The following is a 26,033-nucleotide window of genomic DNA, read 5'->3' as shown; positions in this document are numbered from 1 at the left end:
CAACAGACAGCATCAGAAGCGTCTCGCCTGGGCTAAAGACAAAAAGGACTGGACTGCTGCTGAGTGGTCCAAAGTTATGTTCCCTGATGAAAGTAAATTTTGCATTTCCTTTGGAAATCAGGGTCCCAGAGTCTGGAGGAAGAGAGGAGAGGCGCACAATCCACGTTGCTTGAGGTCCAGTGTAAAGTTTCCACAGTCAGTGATGGTTTGGGGTGCCATGTCATCTGCTGGTGTTGGTCCACTGTGTTTTCTGAGGTCCAAGGTCAACACAGCCGTATACCAGGAAGTTTTAGAGCACTTCATGCTTCTTGCTGCTGACCAACTTTATGGAGATGCAGATTTCATTTTCCAACAGGACTTGGCACCTGCACACAGTGCCAAAGCTACTAGTACCTGGTTTAAGGACCATGGTATCCCTGTTCTTAATTGGCCAGCAAACTCGCCTGACCTTAACCCCATAGAAAATCTATGGGGTATTGTGAAGAGGAAGATGCGATATGCCAGACCCAACAATGCAGAAGAGCTGAAGGCCACTATCAGAGCAACCTGGGCTCTTATAACACCTGAGCAGTGCCACAGACTGATCGACTCCATGCCACGCCGCATTGCTGCAGTAATTCAGGCAAAAGGAGCCCCAACTAAGTATTGAGTGCTGTACATGCTCATACTTTTCATGTTCATACTTTTCAGTTGGCCAAGATTTCTAAAAATCCTTTCTTTGTATTGGTCTTAAGTAATATTCTAATTTTCTGAGATACTGAATTTGGGATTTTCCTTAGTTGTCAGTTATAATCATCAAAATTAAAAGAAATAAACATTTGAAATATATCAGTCTGTGTGTAATGAATGAATATAATATACAAGTTTCACTTTTTGAATGGAATTAGTGAAATAAATCAACTTTTTGATGATATTCTAATTATATGACCAGCACCTGTATGTATGTATATATATATATATATACACAACAGTTCTTTCTGGTTCTCGAATCTGATTGGCTGAGAGCTGTGTGATATTCTCCCAGTAACAGCACTGGAACGTTTCACCATTTGTATCACTCCGCTTGTGGTGACTGTAATGGCGGCCGAGCAAATCCATCATACTTTTTATAAATACTACTGCTGTTGTTTCACGAAATGTGGTTTTAAGATTATTTTAGGTGAAAATGTAGTTATTTAGACCTCAAATATGTGACTCATATATAAACATAGCGCCTACTTCACAATTGTTGTTCTGATAGTTTTGACGCTTTCACAGATTTGAGCTCCAGGCCGTCCGTCAGCAGCCGTTCAGTGCTCATGTACCCGCAGAGAACAGCTTCATCATGGCCAGTCCTTTGGGAATTTGCCACTAACTCTTATGTAGAAATTTTAATTAATTTGGGGTATATCAAACGGGCAATCTTTGGTCTTATTAATTTATTACTTGTTCCAGAGCAAGGGGAAAATTAAATTTCATAACGTTCTAGTTAGGCTTTATTTGACTTAAATCCTGTACTAGAGTGCTACTTTTGTGCATTTGACTGAATTGTTTGCTTGTGTTTTTTATTTATTTGCTTGTGTTTATTGTTTGCTTGTCTTTATGTCTTTTATAATGGCTATTGTTGTTAATTTAAATATTGTTGATCAATAAATATTATTTTATATAAATAATATGCTGTATTTGGAAAGAGTCCATCAATAGTATCAGTGAAAGTTAACATTATTATGCCATTAGATGATGGCAAAGACTAGTGAGTCAAGGGAGTGTGTGGGAAATAGCAGTGTGGGAAATCCCCTTAACTTTTAAAAGGACAAATCGCTTTCCTCAGCGGACATTCAAACAGATTTTTTATAATGAATATATTACTATGGACATTGACCTGAAGAATTAATGCTATCAGATGTAGGTAATACACTTGTTTAGTCGATCTCTCTCTCATAATACCATAATATTCTATCTACATAATACCATAAGCTTGCACTGTTTACAAAGTAAACACTGTAGGATAATGACAGGGAAGAGATGAATTTGTTGAATAAAGTAAATAAAGGTGACTTGACTTGAACAGATGAAGAGGAGAAAAGACAAAGAGAAAAAAAGAGAGAATTCTTACATGGTAAAATGTTTGGATATCTGTTCTTCTCCTTGTTTTCTTCTTTATTGGCCTCTTCACATGTTCCTTGGGTCGAACCTCCTGGTAATGACTGTCAACAATACAAACTAAACAAGTTAACAACACTAAATGTGACCATACCACCCTAAGCACATCTCATCTTGGATGCAGAGTCAAACAGAGTTTTATTTGGACTTAAATGGCAGACTGTCTGGGAATAACAGATGCTGTGAGCTTTCTACATTACAACTGTAGAAAGCTTTATCTGTATACTGCACTCTACACAAATGCATTGTTGTGGATCATGCACCTGAGATATTCTCACATCGTTAAACCTGAAAAATGACATGATTTCATTTAATCGAATTGTTACCTAACACGTTCATTCTTACAGAATTGTGTATTTGAGCAAAACCGATCATGCTGTTCAAATTCCCTCCAAACTTGTCATTTTGTTATTGCTGAAACTGAATAATATTACTGACGCTTTGTTCCTGTATGTATAGGCCATTGTTCAACCAGCAGATCCACTTCCATTCCGACTTAAATAGTTTAAGTGGCCATTAAGATTGTTGAGCATAAACATCGTTTCCATGGGACAGAAAATTCTCATGGTTCATTCAATGTGTGTTCTTGAATCATGGGCCTGTGAGAGGAGTGAATCTTGAATCATGCGTCTAAAAGCAGTTGAGAGGAACATTCTCGAATGAGTCAATGCCTGATGACTCCTGAACATCTTAATTCCAGTAATTCTCAGTGGGAAATGAGAGCAGTTGAGCCATCAGCAAATGTGGAAGGATATTTGCTGATCCGCATGAATGCGCCGGAGTGTTTCTGCCAGTTAATAACAGCACGATAATGCACCATCAGCTTATTTATGAGCCACAAGCAAAATAATATATCTCTCCAGCGAGTGTTGCCACTAAACAGTAAAAAACACGACTGCTGAACTTTCAGCAACATGAGTGATGTAATCAGTGTAAACAACAATAATGAGCAGCAGCATTTGCAGACGGGATCTGGTTTTGTATTTATTTTTGCAGTTTTCAGATCACCATAATTGGTGTTGAAATAAATGATACCAAATTACCAATAAAATGAAATTTCATGAATCTCAAAACTAATACTATTAGCTACTAAAATAATGAGTGTTTTTCTTGTCAATATTGTTGTATTTTTGGCATCTCTAATCATAATCAATATACTTTTAAAGTACAATCTTTATGTGCACAAAAAAAAAAAAAAAAACTCACGTTATACTCTTCCCGGAAGAGTTTCCCATCATCGGCCGAGCGTATCCGATACTCTTCTTCCAAGTTGTCTACAGGGATGGGGAAATATGTTTTGGATGTGGAAGGGGATCTTGGCAGTAAGACCACCGTCTGTTGCTCTGTAGAGGAATAGGGTAAATGTATGTTACAGACAATCACATGAAAAGTAATGAATCTTGAGGAGATGCAACATTGTATGCGAATTAAATACACATAACTTCACGGTTTCTACATATGTGCACATTTACAATCACATTTAAATCACCAACTGAGACAAACACACACATGCAATTTGATTGACAAGTGACGTTTCACTGTTTGTATCAGTATTAATGCAAAAATAAATACCCTGCTATTTACATATATCTGAAACTGACTTTTTGTTTGTAGAACTGCTGTATAAAAAAATTAACACTTCGAATGCCACTTGAGGGCAGCACATTTCCTGACCTATTTTAAATATTGTCTTTCATCTCTGGTGTGCGTGCATGTGCGTGCGTGCATGTGTGTGTGCGTGCGCGTTTTTGTGACATATCAGGACACAAATTTGTATAATGACATGGGTATGACAAAGGTATTACAAGGAGGGGGTGACTTATGAGGACATTACCCCATGTCCCCATTTTTCAAAAGGCTTATAAATCATACAGAATGATTTTTTTTTGATAAAAGTAAAAATGTGCAGTTTTCTGTGATGGGTAGGTTTAGGGGTAGGAGTAGTGTAGGGCGATAGAAAATACTGTTTGTACAGTCTAAAAACCATTACGCCTATGGAATGTCCCCACAATTCACAAAAACAAACGTGTGGGTGTGTGTGTGTGGGTGTGTGTAGGTGGTTAAGGTACTGTATACCCTACATTATGGGGACAAAATGTCCCCACAAAGATGGCAATTTTCGAAATATTGTGCTAGTGAAGACATTTTTTGGTCCAAATGAGGAAGACTTAAGACTTTGGTCCAAATGAGGAAACTTATAAATCATATTTTTTGAAAATGTAAAAATGCAAAATGTTTTCTGTGAGGGTTGTGCTTAGGGTTAGGGGATAGAATATATAGTTTGTACAGTATAAAAATCATTATGTCTATGGAAAGTCCCCATAAAACATGAAAACTCAACAGTAGATTTGGTCTGTATCATCAATCAGTGTGATTGGGTTTGATATTACGGTACACTGCCAATAAAAAATCCATAATTTAGACCAAAAAAAAAAAACACCTAAATATATAACAGAAGACTGTTAAATACATTTTTATTTAAAGAGTTTTGTCACCCACGAAAAACATGCTGTGGGCCATTCACACAGAATGCACTTTTCCATTAAACTGCACTATTTTTCCATTGTTTTTCAATGTAAACACACACTAGACGGACGTCTTCAGCCGTTGCGCTCCCGTCTCCCGTCTTTCACAGCATCTTGCACATGACACGGCATTCTAAAAACATGGTGCTCTAGTTACAAAAAGTTTAACTTTTTTTAAAAACGCATCTCAAGACCGCTCCATTGACCAATGTTCGATTTCAACAGCAAAAACGTGTTCTGTGTGAACCGGCCCTATCAGGAAAGCTATCAGCATGCCTTTGTAAAAGAAAGAAAAACAGGCATATTTAAAGCAGCATATGCCCATATACCCTTGTAGCACCAAAAGAAACCCACAACCATTGAGTTAGAGGTTAGAGACGGTGAGATGTTAGTTTAGATGTCCATGCCTGTTCATGAGACACAACATATACCTGACCTTCTGACGGCCAGCCAAGATCATCCTCATCATCACCATCATCATCATCCTTATCATCACCACCATCATCATCATCATCCATATCTATATATTCCTCTATACGACACACACATACAAACACACACATAATGACCGGTGTTACTCAGGTGTATATTAGCGTTTAGACTTAAAAATTAATAAATAACTAAATAATGGTGAAACCATTTGTTCTTAAATATACTATAAAACATAGGAAGTAGTAGATTTAATTAGGTTAGGTGATAAATAAAACTATGAAAAATTTAATTAAGTCGTGCTTGACCATGCAAATGTCACTGTCACAATGCTAGGGTGGTGCCAGGATGTTGCAATGGAGTTGCTATGGAGTTATTTGTGGTTTCCTACCGACTCAAATCAGAACAGTTCACCAGTCTCTATATGATTTTCTGGTTTCTGGTTCGGGTTTTAAGTAACATAATTCTAAGCAATAGTAAGTGTTTTTCTGCAAAAAAAATGAGTTTTTTCAGACTTAAACACTATAGTTCAAAGGTTTGGGGTCAGTACGTTTTTTTTTTTGTTTTTTTTAATTAATACTTTTATTCAGCAAGGATGCATTAAATTTATGCTGAAAATTCAGCTTTCAAACACAGGAAAAAAATACATTATAACACATATTAAAAGAGATAAGTTATTTTCAATTGTGAAAATATTTTACAATATTACTGCCTTTTTTTTTTTTTTTTTTCAAACTATTTCAGTAATGTACATCAAAGAGACAAACAAATGGTGGCACAGAGAGCTGGAGAAAGTTGGTAAGCCACTTCCTTTACACAGGTGTGACGTTCACCTCTAAAGACTGAAACATTCTCTCAGATTAAATTGTTTTTATGCCAGCTAGATTGAACACAGTCAATGTCCTTTAACACCTTTTCCTCCATGTATAGAGAGTGTCGTCTCTCGCCTTGGCTCACGGAATATTCCTTGAGAGATATTTCCGTCGAGATAATGTGAGAAAGAGAGCAGAGGAAGTCTATTACATAAATCCACAAGACCTTCGACAAGACACACAATCTGTGGCAACAATCTCACAAAAATTAAAAATCTTGGTACTTTGGCAATTCTGAGCGCAGTTTGAGATCCCTTCCGAACATCTAGAGGAGATTGTGAGGGTCCATTTCTCAGGAGAACAACCAGGAGACTCAGTTTGCTCTCCATTGAATCTCATTGATTGCTGTCTAAGAAACACAATCCTAGTCTTATTTTGTGATTTGTCTTCAATATGGCTAACCATGAGCCACAGTTTTTGTGTCAAACAAGCATACTCTAATAAAAGCAAACAGGAACATATGTTTAAAAAATAACCTTCTTCCTCTTTCACATTGTTTTAGTCATATTTAAATATTTTTGAGGAAATATTGATAATGGGACTTCAAGCAGCGTAATGCTTCCCCTTACATCTCTGTATCCATGGAACAAAACAATAAATAATTCAATACACAGAGTTTAGCCAATGCTAACAACGTTTAGAGATTCATAGTTAAATATTCGCTCACTAATATTAAACTAAAAAAACAAAATTTGCTGTTGGCTGACAAAGTCTAGCATGAAAGTTGAGCTTTTTATTAAAACAAATGTTTTATTTCTAACCAACTTTTAAATCTGTTCTTAAAATATTTAAGATTTAGTAAAAAATGAAGCCATGAAAACAAAAGTTACTTTTGTAAACCTAACATAATAATTCAGAGAAATATATAGCAATTATTTTTTTATCAATGGCTGGTCTTTCATTGTAAACATCGCTGACGCAGATGACAACCTTTCTCAAAAATCAGCATTAAAAAGCATAATATCATCCATAATCCACAGTCAAAGTGATCTTTTTAGGCAATGACAGAGTCGTTGTGGATAGAATAACACGTGTAGCGCATAAAAACGCTCACGTCCTGCTCTCTTCACGAGGCACATATCATATCGAGGCAACAGGAAGCCGAACATAGCACATTTGATAAAGTGAAACTTGCCAAGATGTCTCGCTTTACACAACAGAGCATTCACAATCAGCCAGTTACTTTTATCCAATCTTTAACATCTAACCGATTCAGAGCAGATAAAGAAACAGTTTACCTTGCTCTTCCAGGATGCCATTTGGTACTTTCTTGTCGACGGCTGTGATGACAGCTTTCCTCTGGTTTTTCAACCTGAAAGACAAAAAAGAAAAGGAGGGTTAAACATATCAGGAAAAGACATATATCACAATCCTAAGTCTTCAAGTTTGTCTCACCAACGAAAACTCGAGCTCTTTTTCATCAGAGGTGCTTTTTCACCACGGACACACGCTACACAACACACTCTCTACCACTAGAACCATGCAAAAATCTGTGGGTTTACTTCTATGTATGAATAAATATGTGTGTGTGTGTGTGTGTATGTGTGACAACATGTCTTAGTTCCTGTCCCTGCCCTTAATCAGAAAGGGGTGGAGCTTGAGAGCATGACAGACTAACAGTGTTTGACTCACAGTGTTGGTGTGTGTGTATATTTGTGCCATACCTGAGGCAAAACCAGGTCAGCAACCCTAGAAAAAGCACCAAGACGGACAGCCCCAGCAGTATGGGCAGGATGTGTGTGTTGTCCGAGTCCTCTAAAGGAAGAAGGAGAGGCAGTTAAACCCACAGTGAACAAAAGAACAGGAAACTGGCCCACGAACAGAGCCGCTGGAGCCGGAACGGACACACTTAGCTGCTTCGGCGCTGAGCGTTTAAGTGAGGTATGGCAGCCAGTCAAGCTAAGGCATTATTAGTAATTTAATAGAGAGCCTGGTGCTGTTTTGACTGCGGGGATAAGCATCGCTCATTCATTTAACAGCAGGTTTGACATGAATCACCCGCTAAATCCTGAGATCAGCATTTTACTGTAGCCCAAATCACAGTCTGCGTAATCCACCACAGATTTAACACAAATCCATGCGGCCACACTAATGCTTATGTAATGCATAAACACTGACAGAGACCAGGGAGGATTCACATTTCATCTCGCTGGTAAAAGTTATACAACTACAAAAGCTGGTTACAGTATTGGTTGGTTCATTTGTGAGTAACGCCTACATTTTGTCATCATTTTATAGAGGTTGCCTAAAAAAATTTAAAAAATCCCAATTTTCCATGTCTGAAAATGTCTCAAATTTAAAATAGTTTCAATAAATAAAATTACATTTGATTTTAAAAACAGCCAAATTCTGACTGTATGTTATTACTATGTTAACAATATATATATATATCAGGGGCGTTTCCTCCAAAGAGGCAAGCGAGGCAGTGTCTCCTCAAAAAAACTGGATGAGAAAATAATCGATATTACAAAAAATAAAACAACACAAATATCACAAAATGTGACATTAAAAAGTGTAAAAGTCACTCATTTTTATAAAGTAATAGTGTCCAACACCGACACCTGCAGGTGAAGTTACAGCGGGAGGCTTGCCTCCTCTGTCCCCACTGAGTTAAAACAGACCTCTTAAAGCGTGCAGAGGATTTAGTGGGGGGTAACTGAGAATGAATGGGGAAAGTCACATGAGAGTCCATCGCGCTTTGATTGGATATGATCGGTTATGATTGGATATGATTGGTTCACGTGATAAATCCCGCCCCTTGTTTTCGTGCACGTTCTCATCGGTCAGAATGAAGACAATAATGGCGTTTTGGCGTTTTTGCAATGATGGAAGACGAATTAAAAAGTAAGTACAACTCAGCCATTTCACCACTTTATGTCACGTCAAAATGATACTTGGCTCAGTGAGGCCTCTATTGCCAGCTAGTTAATTTACATTTTCAGTGCCCAAAAAGATACTAAAAATATATTTAATACAGTTCATGTGACTACAGTGGCTCTACCTTAATATTATAAAGTGACGAGAATACCAAAGTCACATGATTTCAGCAGTTCGACACGCGATCCGAATCACTGATTCGAAACAAAAGATTAGAAGCAGTGTTTTGAAATCACCCATAACTAGATATTGTTGAAAAGTTGTTATTTTGTTTTTTTGGTGCACAAAAAGTATTCTCGTCACTTTATAATATTAAAGGTAGATCCACTGCAGTCACATGAACTGTTTTAAATATGTCTTTAGTACCTTTCTGGGCATCTGAAAGTGTAAATGAACTTGCTGGCAATAGAGGCCCTACTGAGCCATCATATTTCATCAAAAATATCTTAATTTGTGTTCGGAAGATGAACGAAGGTCTTACGGGTGTGGAACGACATGAGGGTGAGTAATTAATGACAGAATTTTCATTTTTGGGTGAACTAACCTTTTAAGAATAACAAACATACATTTACATTTAATATACAGTCTATAAAAAAAATGTGAGTACTGTGCCTACTCGTTTAACTGAAAAGATTCAAAAATCTTTCAAAAAGATTTTTAAAATGTTTTATGTATAAAATAAGGTGATATCATCTAACGCCACCATGAGTAAAACAGCTGTATCACAGGATCCAGTTTTCGCACATGCCAAAATGAATGGATGGATGGATGGATCATTTGATTGCAAAATAATACCATATATAGGCTATATAAGACATTCTAAACTAAATATATTATTTCTTTATTTATGAATTTATCTTCAGTTAAGGTAAAATTGCTAAACAAAGTATCTTGTGTATATGATAAATGTGTTACTCTGCATTTAGAACGGGAAGGATTTGGAGAAAAACACAGTAATGCTCATTTTATTATCATTATTATTATTATTATTATTATCATCATCAACTACAAATAATGAACACTTACCATTGCCCCTGGGCGTTGTTGAATTGGTTATGTCTGGTTGTGGAGTTGTTATTAGTAAAAAAACAAGGACCATTGTGTCTGGAAGCGAAGAAGAGAGCATATCAGTAAATTATTTAGAAATATTCTGATAATTTCCTTACTTAAATGTACAGTCTATTAAAAAACAACAGAGTAGAAAGACATACAGCACTGTATTACAGGACACTATCATGACAGAAAAAAAAAAAAATGTTTCGCTACTTTTCCACTAGATGTCACCAATGTCCTTTAAATACAGATCCAGTACAAACACTTTAAACCCTAAAGCACCATGGAGTTAGACTCAAACGTATAAACCTCACTTTCTCGACTAGACATGATTATTTATTTTAATCTTGTTTAGTTGTGAGGGAGTTTATGTGCACATGCTGTAGTGTTACACAAAATATCAAGCGGGTTAAAAATGAGATCCTTATCTGAATTAATCTGTGAGTTTAGAGGTGTCAAAAGGCTCATCTGATACTTAATCTGTTCATTATTAAACCTGAAAGCGGTTTTTTTTTTTTGGGGGGGGGGGGGGGGGGGGAAAGCAGATTATTTACTGTTCCTCATCAGCAGTGTCTGCCGCTCCCCTTAATCTGCATATCACGTGATTGACACATTTAGCAGTGGCAGAAGAGGACACAACTAGATCTCTCCTCATGATTTGCTCTCACTCATGCCTATTACTCAAACATGGTAAGTTATGCAATCTTTTGGTTAGGGGTATATATTTTAAATCCCTATCCCATAGTAAAATTAAAAGTGATGATCGATAGACTGGAGATCATCAGAGCAAGCCAGTGAAAGTGATAGTGTGTGCTTGTGAATGTAGGCCGGCCTCTATATCTTCTCTATCTGGAGGGCAGATGTCGTGGGCTACTTCTGGACGGGAAAAGCCACGAGAATTGATTCAGTCTCAGTTCTGCTATCAACGCTGCTCAAGAGAGATAAGACACACCACAAAACACCCACGCACAGCTGCTGATGCTCCCCATTGAGAAAATGAAGTGGGTGCTGCTGCTAATTCACTAAACCAGCACAATGCATATATAACAGACACCGGTTACAGAGCCCTGCGGTCCTGCAATGAAAACCACTCAACACCAGAGAGAATCCTGTAGGTGTTCAAACTCCAAGACTGCCAAAATATCAGCAAAAAGTAGGGTAGTTCATGTGAAATTCAAGCAGTGTCAATCTAAAACTATTTCAGACCATTTTCTAATTATTGCATTGCATGATTATACATTTGAATGCAAAGTACATGGAGTATCTGTACTTTAAAAAATTAACATGCTGATTTCAACACTCATTCCTGGTCTTATTTAGCATAATTCATTAGTGCAGGTAATGCCAAAGATAGACACTATATTTAAAAAAATATTTTTTAATGTTTTTGAAAGAAGTCTCTCAAGGCTGCATTTATTTGATCAAAAATACAGTAAATATTGTGAAATATTATTACAATTTAAAATATGTTTACAGTTTAAATATGTTGTAAAATGTCATTTATTCCTGTGATCAAAGCTGAATTTTCAGCATCATTACTCCAGTCTTCAGTGTCACATGATCCTTCAGAAATCATTCTAATATGCTGATTTGCTGCTCAAGAAACATTTATTACTGTAAATGCTGAAAACCGTTGTGCTGCTTCATATTTTTATGTGGAAACCATGATGCACTTCTTTTCAGGATTCTTTGATGACTAGAAAGTTCAAAAGAACAGCATATATTTGAAATATAAATCTCTTGTAACATCTTTGTAACAATCTTTTGTCTTTATAGTCACTTTTGTTCAACTTTTGATTTAATTACTAGTATTGATTACTATAAATTAATAATTAATTATTATAAATGAATAAATTAATAATTATTATAAATTAATAACAATACAATTTATAATAATAATAATAATAATAATAATCAATTTATTAATTTCTATGCATTTAATTTCTATTAATTATTAAAATCTTATCGACCCCAAACTTTTAAACAGTAGTGTATAATATATTAAATATTAGCTGGTCTTAGCTGGTTTAAGATGGTCTCCCAGCCTGACTTCCTGAAAAATTCCCTTTAAAACCAGCCACAAAACAACACCATAAAAAATGTATTTGTCACACCACAGGACTATGTAAGTGAACTGCAAAAAAAGCTAAAAAGTGTAAATAAAATAAAATAAAATAATGGCGTTACAGCACCCAAAATATACACTTTCCTTTATGCATATATATATATATATTATATATATACACACACACACACACACACACACATTTAACCTAAAATCCTGATTGTCAAAAAAAGTTCATGGACATTTTTTTCTCAACTGTGTTGCATTATCAGTGTACACCAGACTTTCTCCCTGGTAACCTCACAGACCGCATCATTCATCAGCAGGGGTGTGAAATAAAGTGCTTTCTGCATTAGCCGCTGTGATAAACCGTGATCAAATGCTGCATTTTTCGATAGTATCCCAGAGCATACTGGAGTCCGGACAGCAGCAGAGTATTTGAGTCGATACAGTATCCCACGGCAATTAATAAAGACCTGAGAGCTGCCTGCAGCAGCAGAAAGACTGATGGGGGAATTTTAATGAGAAGAAATGACCCTCCCCGTTTCCTGCGGTATGGGGCCGATAGCCAAGCCTGGGAAAATGAGTGCACAGGTAAGCATGAATATATATATATTCCATAGCATGCATATGGACAGCATCCGAGTGAAGGCATGCAAATTAACAGAATCTTGCAATTTAGCATATGCTTTTTATCCAGAGGGACTTCTGTACGTCTCAGTGGAGATACCTGGGGTAAGATGTATTGTTCAAGGGCACAGTGGGGACAAGTTTTCCACAGAGACAGCACTCTTCATACACACACACACACACACACACACACACACACACACACACACACACGCACTGCTGTGTTTTTGCTAGGACACAGTGGGGAACTGTTAAAGTAAGTGGGGCAAATCAGTGACACACATAAATCTTGTGTAGCCACACTTTACTGACAAATCTGTGTCTCCCAGACTCGAGTGTGTTAATAGGGCAGCTTCCTTTCTTTAAAGATAGAGTTCACCTCAAAAATGAAAATTCCGTCATCGTTTACTCACCCTCATGATGTTCCAAACCATTTCTTCCATGGAATAATACAGGAAATGTACAGAGTGTCTCTTTCCATACAATGGCAGTGAATGGAGACAAAACAATGAAAAAGCAACATAAATCTATCATAAAATTAATCTATATGATTTGTGTGCTATCGTCTAAGACTTCTGAAGTCATACAATAGTTTTGTTTGTAAGTCATTACTCTCATTACTCAAGAAATTAGTACTTTTATTCAGCAAGGATGCATTAAATTGATCAAAAGTGACAGTAAAGGCTTTTTTTAAATGGTTATAAAAAAAAAAAAATTAACTTTCTATTCATCAAAGAATCATGAAAAAAGCATCACAGTTTCCACAAAGATATTAAAATATTTTCAACATTGATTATCAGAAATGTTTCTTAAGCAGCAAATCTCCATATCAGAATGATTTCTGAAGGATCATGTGACACTGAAGACTGGAGTAATGATGCTGAAAATTCAGTTCTGATCACAAGAATAAACTATATATCAAAATATACAACAACAGTTATGTTAAATTGTAATAATATTTTACAATATTACTGTTTTTACTGTATTTTTGATCAAATAAATGCCTCCTTGGTGAGAATAAGAGACCTTTAAAAACATAAAAAATTGGTAGTGTGTAGAACACACTATTTAACCTACATAAATTAACTAAAATCAATATAAATTTAGGCATAATATGATTGTGCATAAGGTAAACAGTGACAGAAGTTTTATTTTATTCTGAGTCTTTAAACAAACTCAACACTAATGCTAACTTTTACCTAATTACAATGAAACACTGGCTGTCTCCTTCCTCCGAGCGTGTCCCACGCTTCCCTCCTTCAGCGAGCATGTGATGTGTTTGCTGTGGTCAGGAGTGGTCTGCTGTCTTTGCCCCCAGCATATAGGGCACTTCTTAGAGTCATTATTGTAAATAGGTCATGAGGTAAAGCTAGCAGACAGGCTCCTTTTATGCGAAAGACATTTGCAGATAGCCTTGGGTGAGGCCTTAACCCGTCCCCAACATGTGCCGGAAACGTCCCTGGATGCACTCGCTGTATTAAATGGTAAGTGAGACTATCTCTGTTTGTGTGTCTGAGCTGCTAACCACGAATTAATGACGCTCTGTCGTGGGGGTTTTTAGCCCACATGAAAACGCCCAGCGACCGCTCGCTCTATAAATGAGGAACGCTCCTCTGTTCACACAGACATATCATTTCCTTATGTAATCAGCAAAAGCAAGAAGAACAAAAGCATGTGTGTATGCTTGTGTAGGAAGTGTCTAAATGTACTTGCACTTTTATATTAGTGCTGTCAAATCGATTAATCAAATCTAACATAAAATATGTAAGTATGTGTGAAACTTAGATTCAATTAATCGTGATTAATCGATTTGACGGCACTAATATATATATATATATATATATATATATATATATATATACACACACACACACACACACACACACACACATACATATTTACAAACCCGATTCCAAAAAAGTTGGGACACTGTACAAATTGTGAATAAAAAAGGAATGCAATGATGTGGAAGTTTCAAATTTCAATATTTTATTCAGAATACAACATAGATGACATATCAAATGTTTAAACTGAGAAAATGTATCATTTTAAGGGAAAAATAAGTTGATTTTAAATTTCATGGCATCAACACATCTCAAAAAAGTTGGGACAAGGCCATGTTTACCACTGTGTGGCATCCCCTCTTCTTTTTATAACAGTCTGCAAACGTCTGGAGACTGAGGAGACAAGTTGCTCAAGTTTAGGAATAGGAATGTTGTCCCATTCTTGTCTAATACAGGCTTCTAGTTGCTCAGCTGTCTTAGGTCTTCTTTGTCGCGTCTTCCTCTTTATGATACGCCAAATGTTTTCTATGGGTGAAAGATCTGGACTGCAGGCTGGCCATTTCAGTACCCGGATCCTTCTACGCAGCCATGATGTTGTAATTGATGCAGTATGTGGTCTGGCATTGTCATGTTGGAAAATGCAAGGTCTTCCCTGAAAGAGACGACATCTGGATGGGAGCATAAGGTGTTCTAGAACTTGGATATACCTTTCAGCATTGATGGTGCCTTTCCAGATGTGTAAGCTGCCCATGCCACACGCACTCATGAAACCCCATACCATCAGAGATGCAGGCTTCTGAACGGACCGCTGATAACAACTTGGGTTGTCCTTGTCCTCTTTAGTCCGGATGACATGGTGTCCCAGTTTTCCAAAAAGAACTTCAAATTTTGATTCGTCTGACCACAGAACAGTTTTCCACTTTGCCACAGTCCATTTCAAATGAGCCTTGGCCCAGAGAAAACGCCTGCGCTTGTGGATCATGTTTAGATATGGCTTCTTTTTTGACCTATAGAGTTTTAGCCGGCAACGGCGAATGGCACGGTGGATTGTGTTCACCGACAATGTTTTCTGGAAGTATTCCTGAGCCCATGCTGTGATTTCCATTACAGTAGCATTCCTGTATGTGATGCAGTGCCGTCTAAGGGTCCGAAGATCATGGGCATTCAGTATGGTTTTCCGGCCTTGACCCTTACGCACAGAGATTGTTCCAGATTCTCTGATTCTTTGGATGATATTATGCACTGTAGATGATGATAACTTCAAACTCTTTGCAATTTTTCTCTGAGAAACTCCTTTCTGATATTGCTCCACTATTTTTCGCCGCAGCATTGGGGGAATTGGTGATCCTCTGCCCATCTTGACTTCTGAGAGACACTGCCACTCTGAGAGGCTCTTTTTATACCCAATCATGTTGCCAATTGACCTAATAAGTTGCAAATTGGTCCTCCAGCTGTTCCTTATATGTACATTTAACTTTTCCAGGCCTCTTATTGCTACCTGTCCCAACTTTTTTGGAATGTGTAGCTCTCATGAAATCCAAAATGAGCCAATATTTGGCATGACATTTCAAAATGTCTCACTTTCAACATTTGATATGTTATCTGTATTCTATTGTGAATAAAATATAAGTTTATGAGATTTGTAAATAATTGCATTCCTTTTTTATTCACAATTTGTACAGTGTCCCAACTTTTTTGGAATCGGGTTTGTATATTAAATATATAAATAAAAATAGTTTCAGATTCATAGCTTCTTAAAATTATGCATTTTTAGTATTTACAAAGTAAAATATAGTATATTCCCTCCCTCTCCGTGTAAACTGTTGATTAAACAGTAATTTTACAGATTCCAGGAGCTGCTTACTACAGAAAAAACACCATTACCAACTCGCTCGACTCTGTCATCATCAGCTTATGATCATTTGATGCTTGTCTGTCTTTAGCTACCTGGGAAAATACACCTGAATTGCATCTGAACTTAAAAACTGCTCACAGTTTGCTTTTTTCTATTTATAGTAGATACGACTGAAAATAAGTGCAGAGGGAAGGATTACAAAATGTCTGAATTCAAACACGCAATGCCTGCATGCACCGAACCTCAACATGTCAGCACATGTGAGATAGCCATATCAGAAAAATCCATGTACTTTACTTAAAATGAAAAAAACACAACAGTTAAGTTAAAGCTGATGTCAGCAATTTCTGCATCATAAGTGTCAGTAGTCATAACTGTTTTTGGGTGGTTTAGCTGGGCAGCAATCAGGTCACCCAGCCTGACCAGAAGAAAAACGCCCAAACTTTTGCCTCATTCCTGGCAGGGGTGACAGAAAGTTCCCTTTAGATGCTGCTTGCTGCTGTTTGAGATGTTTTTGGCACTCTTCCCCCATCATCTCATGCTGTTGTATCTGGAAAGTTTAATTGACCATGAACTTCACAGAATGACATTAACACATTTTAACACTCTGTCATTCTCATTTCATCTCAAATCGGCAATGCTGTGACAGGAAGAACTCGTATGCATGAAAATACGACTGACACGTGTTACAGAGCACAGAATATGTGTTAATACGTGTGTGTTTATTTATATATATATACACAGTTACATGAAAAAGTATGTGAACCACTTGCAGAGTCTATGAAAATGCAAATAATTTTATCAAAATAAGAGAGATCATACAAAATGCATGTCATTTTTTATTTAGTACTGTCCTGAGTAAGATATTTTACATAAAAGATGTTTACATATAATTTACAAGACAAAAAAAAAAAAAAAGCTGAATTTATAAAAATAACCCCGTTCAAAGGTTTGTGAACCATTGATTCTTAATACTACTGTGTGTGGTTACCTGGATGATCTTCGACTGTTTTTTTGTTTTGTGATGGTTGTTCTTTTGTCTCTTCTTTTCTCTGAGCAGTTAAACTGAGCTCTGTTCTTCAGAAAAATTCTCCAGGTCCTGCAGATTCTTCAGTTTTCAAGGATTTTTTGCATATTTGAACCCTTTCCAGCAGTGACTGTATGATTTTGAGATCTGTCTTTTCACACTGAGGACAACTGAGGGACTCAAACACAAGTATTAAAAAAGGTTCAAACATTCACTGATGCTCCAGAAGGAAACATGATGCATTAAGAGCCGGGAGGTGAAAACTTTTTGAATTTGAAGATCAAGGTAAATTGTACTTAATTTGTCTTCCGGAAAACATGCAAGTATCTTCTGTTGCTTCCAAAGGGCAGTACTAAATTAAAAAAAAAAAAAAATATTTCAACAAAATAAGAAAAATTTGGACATCTTCATCGTGTTCAAAAGTTTTTACCCCCCGGCTCTTAATGCATTGTGTTTCCTTCTGAAGCATCAGTGAATGTTTGAACCTTTTTTAATACTTGTGTTTGAGTCCCTCAGTTGTCCTCCATGTGAAAAGATGGATCTCAAAATCATACAGTCACTGTTGGAAAGGGTTCAAATATGCAAAAAAAAATCCTTGAAAACGGAAGAATCTGCAGGACCTGGAGGATTTTTCTGAAGAACAGAGCTCAGTTTAACTGTTCAGAACAAACAAGGGACTCATGAACAACCATCACAAAACAAAAAAACAGTCGTAGATCATCCAGGTAATGACACAGTATTAAGAATCAATGGTTCACAAACTTTTGAACGGGGCCATTTTGTGTGCGTGTGTAAATATATATATATATATATATATATATGTGTGTGTATGTATATAAACATCTGAATTGGTCTGAACACAGGCTTAATTTTCTTCAGCCAAAATATAATTTGTTGCTGATTCCTTTTGTTTTCTGTATGAAATATGACTCAGACATGTTCTAGACCGGTTTTCAGCCAAATAATCTGCTAAATTGATTTTGAACTTTGCTGGATCTACTGAGCATTTTTTCCCTGCTTGCTACAATACTGCTGTCTCTGTGAATCAGACGGACGGGTCTGTAGGAAACCAAGCGAGGCACATTTGTCCTGGCGGGAGCCGATCGTCTATTTCAGAGAAACCTCAAAGCAAAGCCAACCCTGGGGGACGCCATTAAAACAAGTTAAACCAACAGAGAGCAAAGGCCTTTTCATTTTCTCATTCATTCGCTATCTTTTAATAATCCTTTTAGATCACATTTAAGTTGCTTGTTCCTTCTGTCAGTTTTCATTAATATCCTGTCTTATCCTTCCGTCTTATTATTTTGAATATAAGAGGAGGTCTTTATCTCTGTCTTTCTCTGGATGGTCCATCTGCCATGTGGGTTTTTACACACTAACACATTTAAGAGGAAGAGACCTCAATGACTCACCCAATACACAAACCCACAGCAACCATCAAACAACAACATCGCATTAAACGTTCAAAGTTAATCTCGACCGTCAAGTTAACTGTCCAACCCAACTTCCAATAATGACACGTTTGCCTTCGGCGCAAAGCAACCTTGCATTAATGCAGGCCTGCACAGGGAGGTCACATCAGATATGCAGCGGACTGAATAATGCCAGACAGTCTCATCATCTTTCTGAGGGTGCCATGGAAACGTGACAAGCAATGTGGTTTGAGAAGCAAAGATCGCGGCCTTGGGCTCTGCATGAGAAACACACACATATACATTCACGAAAAAAATACACCAATATAGAGAACCTAGACCGCTAAAACAGAGCCAATATTTTTGGGACAGGTATATTTTATCATAATGTGACACTATGCCAAACATATTGACCACAAAATTCATTTGTGCTGGTTGACAATGTGTATTTTTAGTCTAGAAACATTTCTCATCGCTCATTTCAGTCTGGCAGTTGCTGAAATATTCTCTGGAGAAGCACAAACTGACACGCAAATCAATTCTGCTACAGCCATCCGCAGATTGAATGAGAAGCTAATGCTGGTGATGCAGTAACATGGCTTTAAACAAGAATATTGCATTTGTCAAAGACACGTCTCACACAACAACACTATATTGCTTTTTTTTTTTTTAACTTCATAGAACTTTTTTAGCCAAAAACCTAATATTATGAAGCGACGAGAATACTTTTTGTGCGCAAAAACAAAACAAAAATAACGACTTTATTCAACAATATCTTCTCTTCTGTCATTCTCATACGTTGTTTACATCCAGCACTTCCATGTCAGAACGGAGACTCATTATTGGCCAGCTCCTGCATCAGCATCACACGCATGCATCGTGCTGATCATGTGATCAGCTTTGGCCAATACTGACCCGGCGTTCAGACTTAAACACAGAAGCCTTCACTGTGCTTACTGCGTCACCTGTGTAAGGATAATGACAGGGAAGAGAAGAGATTGTTGAAAAAAAGTTATTTTTGTGTTTTTGCACACAAAAAGTATTCTCGTCGCTTCATAACATTAAGGTTGAACCACTGTAGTCACGTCGACTGTTTTAACGATGTCTTTAGTACCTTTCTGGACCTTGAAAGTGGTGATTAAATTGCTGTCTATGGATGAGAATATACCTCTCGGATTTCATCAAAAATATTCTAATTTGTGTTCCGAAGATGAACGAAGGTCTTACGGGTGTGGAATGACATGAGGGTGAGTAATTAATGACAAATTTTTTGGGTGAACTAACCCTTTAAGTACTAAAATTTCTAAAATTAAAACTGAAATAAAAATATATTAAAGGCACCATGAAATCAAATTAGACAATTCTTGTTTTTTTTATCGAATATTACAGTATTTATTATAAATGATTTATCCATGCACATCATTTTTTTAAATGAATGTGTCCTTGTAATCTTTAATCAGAATCACTTCCTTTCCCTCTTGCAGCTCATCTCTTCTCTTCTCTTCTCTTCTCTTCTCTGATGACGAGGGCGGGGCAACCTGTCACTCACATGAGATCCACCAATAGCAAACCACAACCATCCAAACAATTCCCGATGGACAAAATCAAGCCCCGCCCTACATTTGTTCTTATTGGAAAAGCCATTTCACTCAGATATACATCACAATAGAGAAGAAAAGACTATCACAACTTCTGTTTCATGTCAAATTTAAAGCTAAATAGAAATGTAAAAAACAAAAACTAAGCTATTTCAAAATATGAATAAATACTAAAACAACACTGATATGCTCATAAGAACAAAACAAAACATTTGCTTATGAATCACACAAAGCCCTTCACATGAAAATGATAAAAGTATACACCGAACATATATATTTTTCTGTCCGCTTGTTATGTTTTCCAGAACACTTTATTTTCCAGTAAAACACCTCACTGTTTACTAAAAGTGGTCCAACACCTGCCCAGGCCAATAAAATGAAACAATATTTAACTTGTGGTTCCATGACCACAAGTAAATTTCAAACAGACACCCTGTTAAACACCCAACTACAGTTTTAAAATGTACATCTGGTAAACTTTATCACAGATTTCTTTGAAAATGAGTGTGTGTTGGCAGATGTGCGACACACAGTACATCACAGGCCGTGCCAGCTGAGCTTTTACATAATAAAATTCAACAGCTGATCTTCACAGCCAAGGCAACCTGTGATTTCACATGAAACGAAAGGCTAGTTCCCCAAACACAAATTAATCCTGAACAGATCAACATTAGCAGATTAATTCTAGGGTTTATTCTTTAGTTGAGTGATGCACATTTTATGTAAAACCTGCACTGAAGAACTTAACGTTATTAAGAGATTGATATTTGGCTGAAATAAAATTGCTCAAGAACCTACAGGTGAGAAAACTGTTCCATAACTTTACATGTACTGTAAAAAATTATATTATATATATATATATATATATATATATCGTAAAACATTTCCAGCTGGTTAAACTTAGAAATGAAAGTTCACCTGCTGCCTTACAAATGTGAGTGAACTCAACTAAACATAAGTTAACTCAACTTGAAGATAACCTTTGTTTCAACTCACAAATAGTCAAGACAAATGATTACTTTAAGTTTAATTTTTGAACACAAGTTTATAAGTTTTTAAAAATTAACCCTTAAATGCATGAATGTTTCGCCAATCATTCTTACATATTCAGGTCTTTAGTGACCCGGATTTATATCTAACATCTCTACCTGTCGCGATAATATAAAACTCCCCTAATATTAGAATAACCATTACAGAAGAATAAAATAAAGCATATTTTGTTACCTTTTGGAGCTTGGAAGGGTTCATTTTGAGCAGATGTTTTATGCCATCATCACTGTCCTAGTCAGAGCTCATTTCCCAGTACATTCAGCAAATGATAGTTTTGAGAATATGTTTGAGGTCGCGAATATGAGCCCATTCGCGATCTCAAACATATTCTCAAAACTATCATTTTCAACATCTTCAAAATCAATATTTTGATCGCTGATAGCTTCACCAGATCCTCCATCAAGTGACAGTGACACTCATATTTGATTGCATTCAGTACTTGCTCTGCAGTAAATTGCTTGAGCCATTTCATGTTTTGCCTATTCTTTTGTTTTCCGTCAAAATGAAACGTCACTTCATCATTGTCTATCAGACATTGCCACCTTGTGGAATAAAGGTGAATTGTGCTTATTCCAACATCAAAGATTCAATTATTGTTGTGCAGAAAAAAAAACATACGTACACTGATACACACCATTTTTACAAAAAATGAATAGGAAAATAGGCATTCTTTTATAATTTCATGATTTTTTTCTTGTTATATTCTTTGTAATGAATTAATTGAGGAATACTAAGAAGGTTGATGTCTAACTTTGAAGTGTATGTGAATGACGTCCCAAGTCGATAAAGACCCGAGGTATGCATTTAAGGGTTAAGCTTAAAGTAATCATTTGTCTTGACTATTTGTGAGTTGAAACAAAGGTTATCTTCAACTTGAGTTAAATTATGTTTAGTTTTACTCACATTTTTAAGGCAGCGGGTGAACTTTCAGTTTTGACATCCTGAATGTATTCTTAATGAAATATATTATAAAAATGAACCTTAAGGTCAAAACTATTTAAAACATCTATATTGCACATTTACACAGAAAATCAATTTGTACCAAGGTGAATGTTGGCTCATGAATATTAATTACGTAGCGTGACTACAGAATACAACACACAACATCAGTGCAAGCAAATTGCAAAATGATATCACTGGCCTACTGTATTGCTTCAGAAGACTTGGAACATAGAGCACAAGTCATTTGAACTACATTCACTTTATTTTATGATGCTTTATGTCCTTTAATTATTACTATCATTTTTAAAATAAATCGTTTATTCCATGTAATATCCCAACCGACTTTTCAGAGTACGCTTAAGCTTTTATTTTGACATAACACAGCAGGTTCAGTCAGATCATTCTCACCCTTCTATATCACAGCGTGTGAGCAGAATTCCTCAGAGACTGTTTCCAGATGCCCAGCTCTCAACCTGACAGACTAGCAGCATGCCGTGCTGTGTGGGAGCAGATTGCCAGTGCCATGTTGTTGATTAAGGTTGCATAAGGCTGTTTTTCGCCCGGATTGGTTTGTGAGAAAGAACTATAAAAATCTGGGCCGCACTGGATTTACACTGAGCGCTATTGTCCTGATCGCACACACACAAACATAAACAATCCCCGCACAAACACACACTCACAACAAGAGGCCAGTGATCTGAGCCCCTTCAAGCTGAGTGTCTCTCTCTTTCCCTGCAGGCCAGGTCACATGAGGGGTGGCATCATACAGAGGGGGCGTGGCCACTGTCAACACAGTGCCAGTCTGACAGATCAGAGGAAATAAAGAGGTGAACATGCCTGAAACTCCTGCACCTTCCAAATACCCACAGTTCCGACAACATGTGACACAATCTGAGACTGAATCGCAATACTCTTTGAGTTTAAAGTGAACATGAAGCTGCATTTGCAACCCATTTTACTTCTAAATGAAACAGGATACTGAACGAGAATGAAAAATGTAGGCCAGGACTTGATTGTATCCATCTGAAATTGATTGTAATGTAACAGTGTTGTTATCAAACTAAAGATAAAACTAGTAAAACTCATGCCTTTGGTTTATTAAAGGTGAAATGTTTCATTTCCGCACCATTATCATCACCAAATGGGATTGAAAAAAATATAAACATACCACTGAATACCACAGGGAAATCAACCTACACATGGCTTGTCTCAACAAATTAATCTGGGATAGAAGAAATATAAACATAAAACTGCACACTTTACCTTTAAAGCCACATTTGACTGGACAGATATTGCAGTGAAATAAATAGCCAATCAGATTCCAGTTCTCACCATAAGCTCCACCCACCCAAGACTGACTGGTTTAGAAGAATGTCAATCTCCATTGTGGATGCTATACAGGACAGAGTTGTAAACCAGGAGGAGCCGTGACATTACAACACGCTCTGATGAATCACATTGTGAGAGACAAAGAGTGTGTGCGTATGTTTGTATGTGTGTGTGCGAGCATTTTATTAATGAGACATGAAATCCATGCAGGAAACCAGGGGAGGGCAATCCCAGCTTTGATTGGTCCTGAGCCGAGACAGCGCAGGAAATGAAAAGACTCAAACGATCGTAGAGAGAAATGAGAAACTGAGCAGACAGAGGGGGAGAGACGTCTCTTGTGTTTTACCATCGTTAAAGATGCTGAAACGCCGTCTGGCTGGAATCATCAGGCTAATGGAACAGTTCATCCACATTCCAAACTTTCTTATGTGGGATAGGCCTATTCCCAGAATGTTTAAGCTGCTGATAAAAAGCATCATAAAAGTATTACAAATGTAGTCCATGCTTCTCGTGTACTATATTCTAAGCCTTTCAAAAGCGAAATGAAAGCTTTGAATGAGCAATGACATTCAGTCATGACTGACATCAAACCCTGTGCACTGTACATTTATTCAGCAAGGATGCATTAAATTGATATTTATATAAAGACATTTAGAATAATACTACAGAAATAAATGTTCTTTTGAGCTTTCTATTCATCAAATAATCCACAGTTTTCATACAAATATTAAGCAATAAATATTAACCATTTTAAACATTGATAATAATAAGAAATGTTTCTTGAGCAGCAAATCAAAGCATTTTAGAATGATTTCTGAAGGATCATGTGACACTGAAGACTGGAGTAATGATGCTGACAATTCAGCTTTGATCACAGGAATAGATTACATTTTAAAATATATTCAAATAGAAAACAGTTATTTTAAACTGTAAAAAATATTTCACAATATTGCTGTTTTTACTGTATTTTTTTATCAAATAAGTGCAGCCTTGAGTATAAGAGACTTCTTTAAAAAAAAAAAATCTTGAAAAACCTCAAACTTTTAAAAGGTAGTGTATGAGTGTACATAGACTCAAAAGAAAAGAGCAGTTAATAACAATCTATATTTTTTTTTCACATAAAGCTATCATTTGACTTCATAACCCTTGAAAGAGAGCACACCAGTCATACTGACTACTTTTATGGTGCTTTTTAGTCATTTTTGGTCCCCATGGAAGCTTGTTTCCACCATGAAATAAAAAATAAAAACAGTAATTGCAACTTCTCACTATTCTGACTTTTTTTTCTCAGAATTGCGAGATATAAACTCACAATTGTGAGAAAAAAATCAGAATTCTGTGATATAAACTCATAATTACGAGTTATAAAGTCAGAATTGCATGATATAAAGTCAGAATTGTGATATAAAGTCACAATTGCGTGATATAAAGTCACAATTGTGAGAAAAAAGTCACAATCGTGTGATATAAACTCATAATTACAAGTTATAAAGTCAGAATTGCATGATATAAAGTCAGAATTGTGATATAAAGTCAGAATTGCGTGATATAAAGTCACAATTGTGAGAAAAAAGGTTTTTTTCTCAGAATTTTGAGATATAAACTCACAATTGCGTGATATAATGTCCAATTGTGAGGGGAAAAAAGACTGATGTTTTTTCTCAGAATAGCGAGTTTATATTTTACAATTCTGACTTCATAGCTCACAATTGCATGTTATAAAGCCAGAATTGCGTGATATAAACAAATTCACAATTCTCACAATTCTGACTTTATATCACACCATTCTGTTTTTTTATCACAATTCTGACTTTATATCATGCAATTCTGACTTTATAACTCACAATTACGAGTTTAAATCTCGCAATTCTGAAAAAAAAACAAAAAAACAAAGAGGTCAGAATTGTGAGATGCAAACTTGCAATTGTGAGATAAAAAGTTGCAATTACCTTATTTATTATTTTATTTAGTTATGGAAGCAAGCTTCCATACTCCTTTCATGTTCCACAGAGGAAAGAAATTAATTCAGGTTTGGAACGACATGATGGAGAGAATGAATTTTCATTTTTAGAAAAGCTGTGAGAGAAGAGAGCAGCAAAGCTCTTGTAAATGTCACAGTGCGATGAATGAGAACAATCAGAATGACAACATCCAGTCTGATAAATGAACGCCACTTCAGACCCTTCCGCTTGGCATTTAGAGTGGACAGACCGGGCCACATAAACAGGGATTCTAATGAGCATTTGTGAGTGTATATGTGTTTATGAGAGTTCATGAATGTGTGGGTGATTTGCAATGATTTTGCTGACAATATAAAATCAAGCAACATTGTAAATATTCACAATGTTTTTAATGTGCTTTTATTTGGCCAATTAACTGTAATTTAAACTTATGTACACAAGGATAGTAAAACCTGAAATCACCTACATTGTGGGGACCAGCC

The 26,033-nt window shown here is 36.4% G+C and overlaps 1 protein-coding gene across 7 annotated transcripts in view; it reads right to left on the bottom strand.

Annotated features, from left to right (window-relative positions):
* ptprea (protein tyrosine phosphatase receptor type Ea) overlaps positions 1–26,033 on the bottom strand; it is an 89,336-nt gene that overhangs the window by 13,447 nt on the left and 49,856 nt on the right. For 4 of the 7 annotated variants that reach the window (XM_051914585.1, XM_051914589.1, XM_051914586.1 and 1 more), the window contains exons 3-8: positions 9,872–9,949; positions 7,633–7,723; positions 7,207–7,280; positions 5,104–5,199; positions 3,349–3,485; positions 2,096–2,186 (exon numbers count right to left, since the gene is read on the bottom strand). In XM_051914585.1, the coding sequence (XP_051770545.1) occupies positions 2,096–2,186; positions 3,349–3,485; positions 5,104–5,199; positions 7,207–7,280; positions 7,633–7,723; positions 9,872–9,944 (562 nt within the window). In that variant the 5' untranslated portion in view covers positions 9,945–9,949. Of the gene's footprint in view, positions 1–2,095; positions 2,187–3,348; positions 3,486–5,103; positions 5,200–7,206; positions 7,281–7,363; positions 7,552–7,632; positions 7,724–9,871; positions 9,950–26,033 lie in introns of those variants that run through there. The other 3 variants (XM_051914590.1, XM_051914591.1, XM_051914592.1) reach the window with 3 other exon arrangements.

The sequence above is a fragment of the Ctenopharyngodon idella genome, chromosome 12 (genome assembly GCF_019924925.1).
Source record: "Ctenopharyngodon idella isolate HZGC_01 chromosome 12, HZGC01, whole genome shotgun sequence".
Taxonomy (NCBI): domain Eukaryota; kingdom Metazoa; phylum Chordata; class Actinopteri; order Cypriniformes; family Xenocyprididae; genus Ctenopharyngodon; species Ctenopharyngodon idella.
Note: the sequence above shows the minus strand (reverse complement) of the source record. Positions and strands in the feature narration are given on the sequence as shown.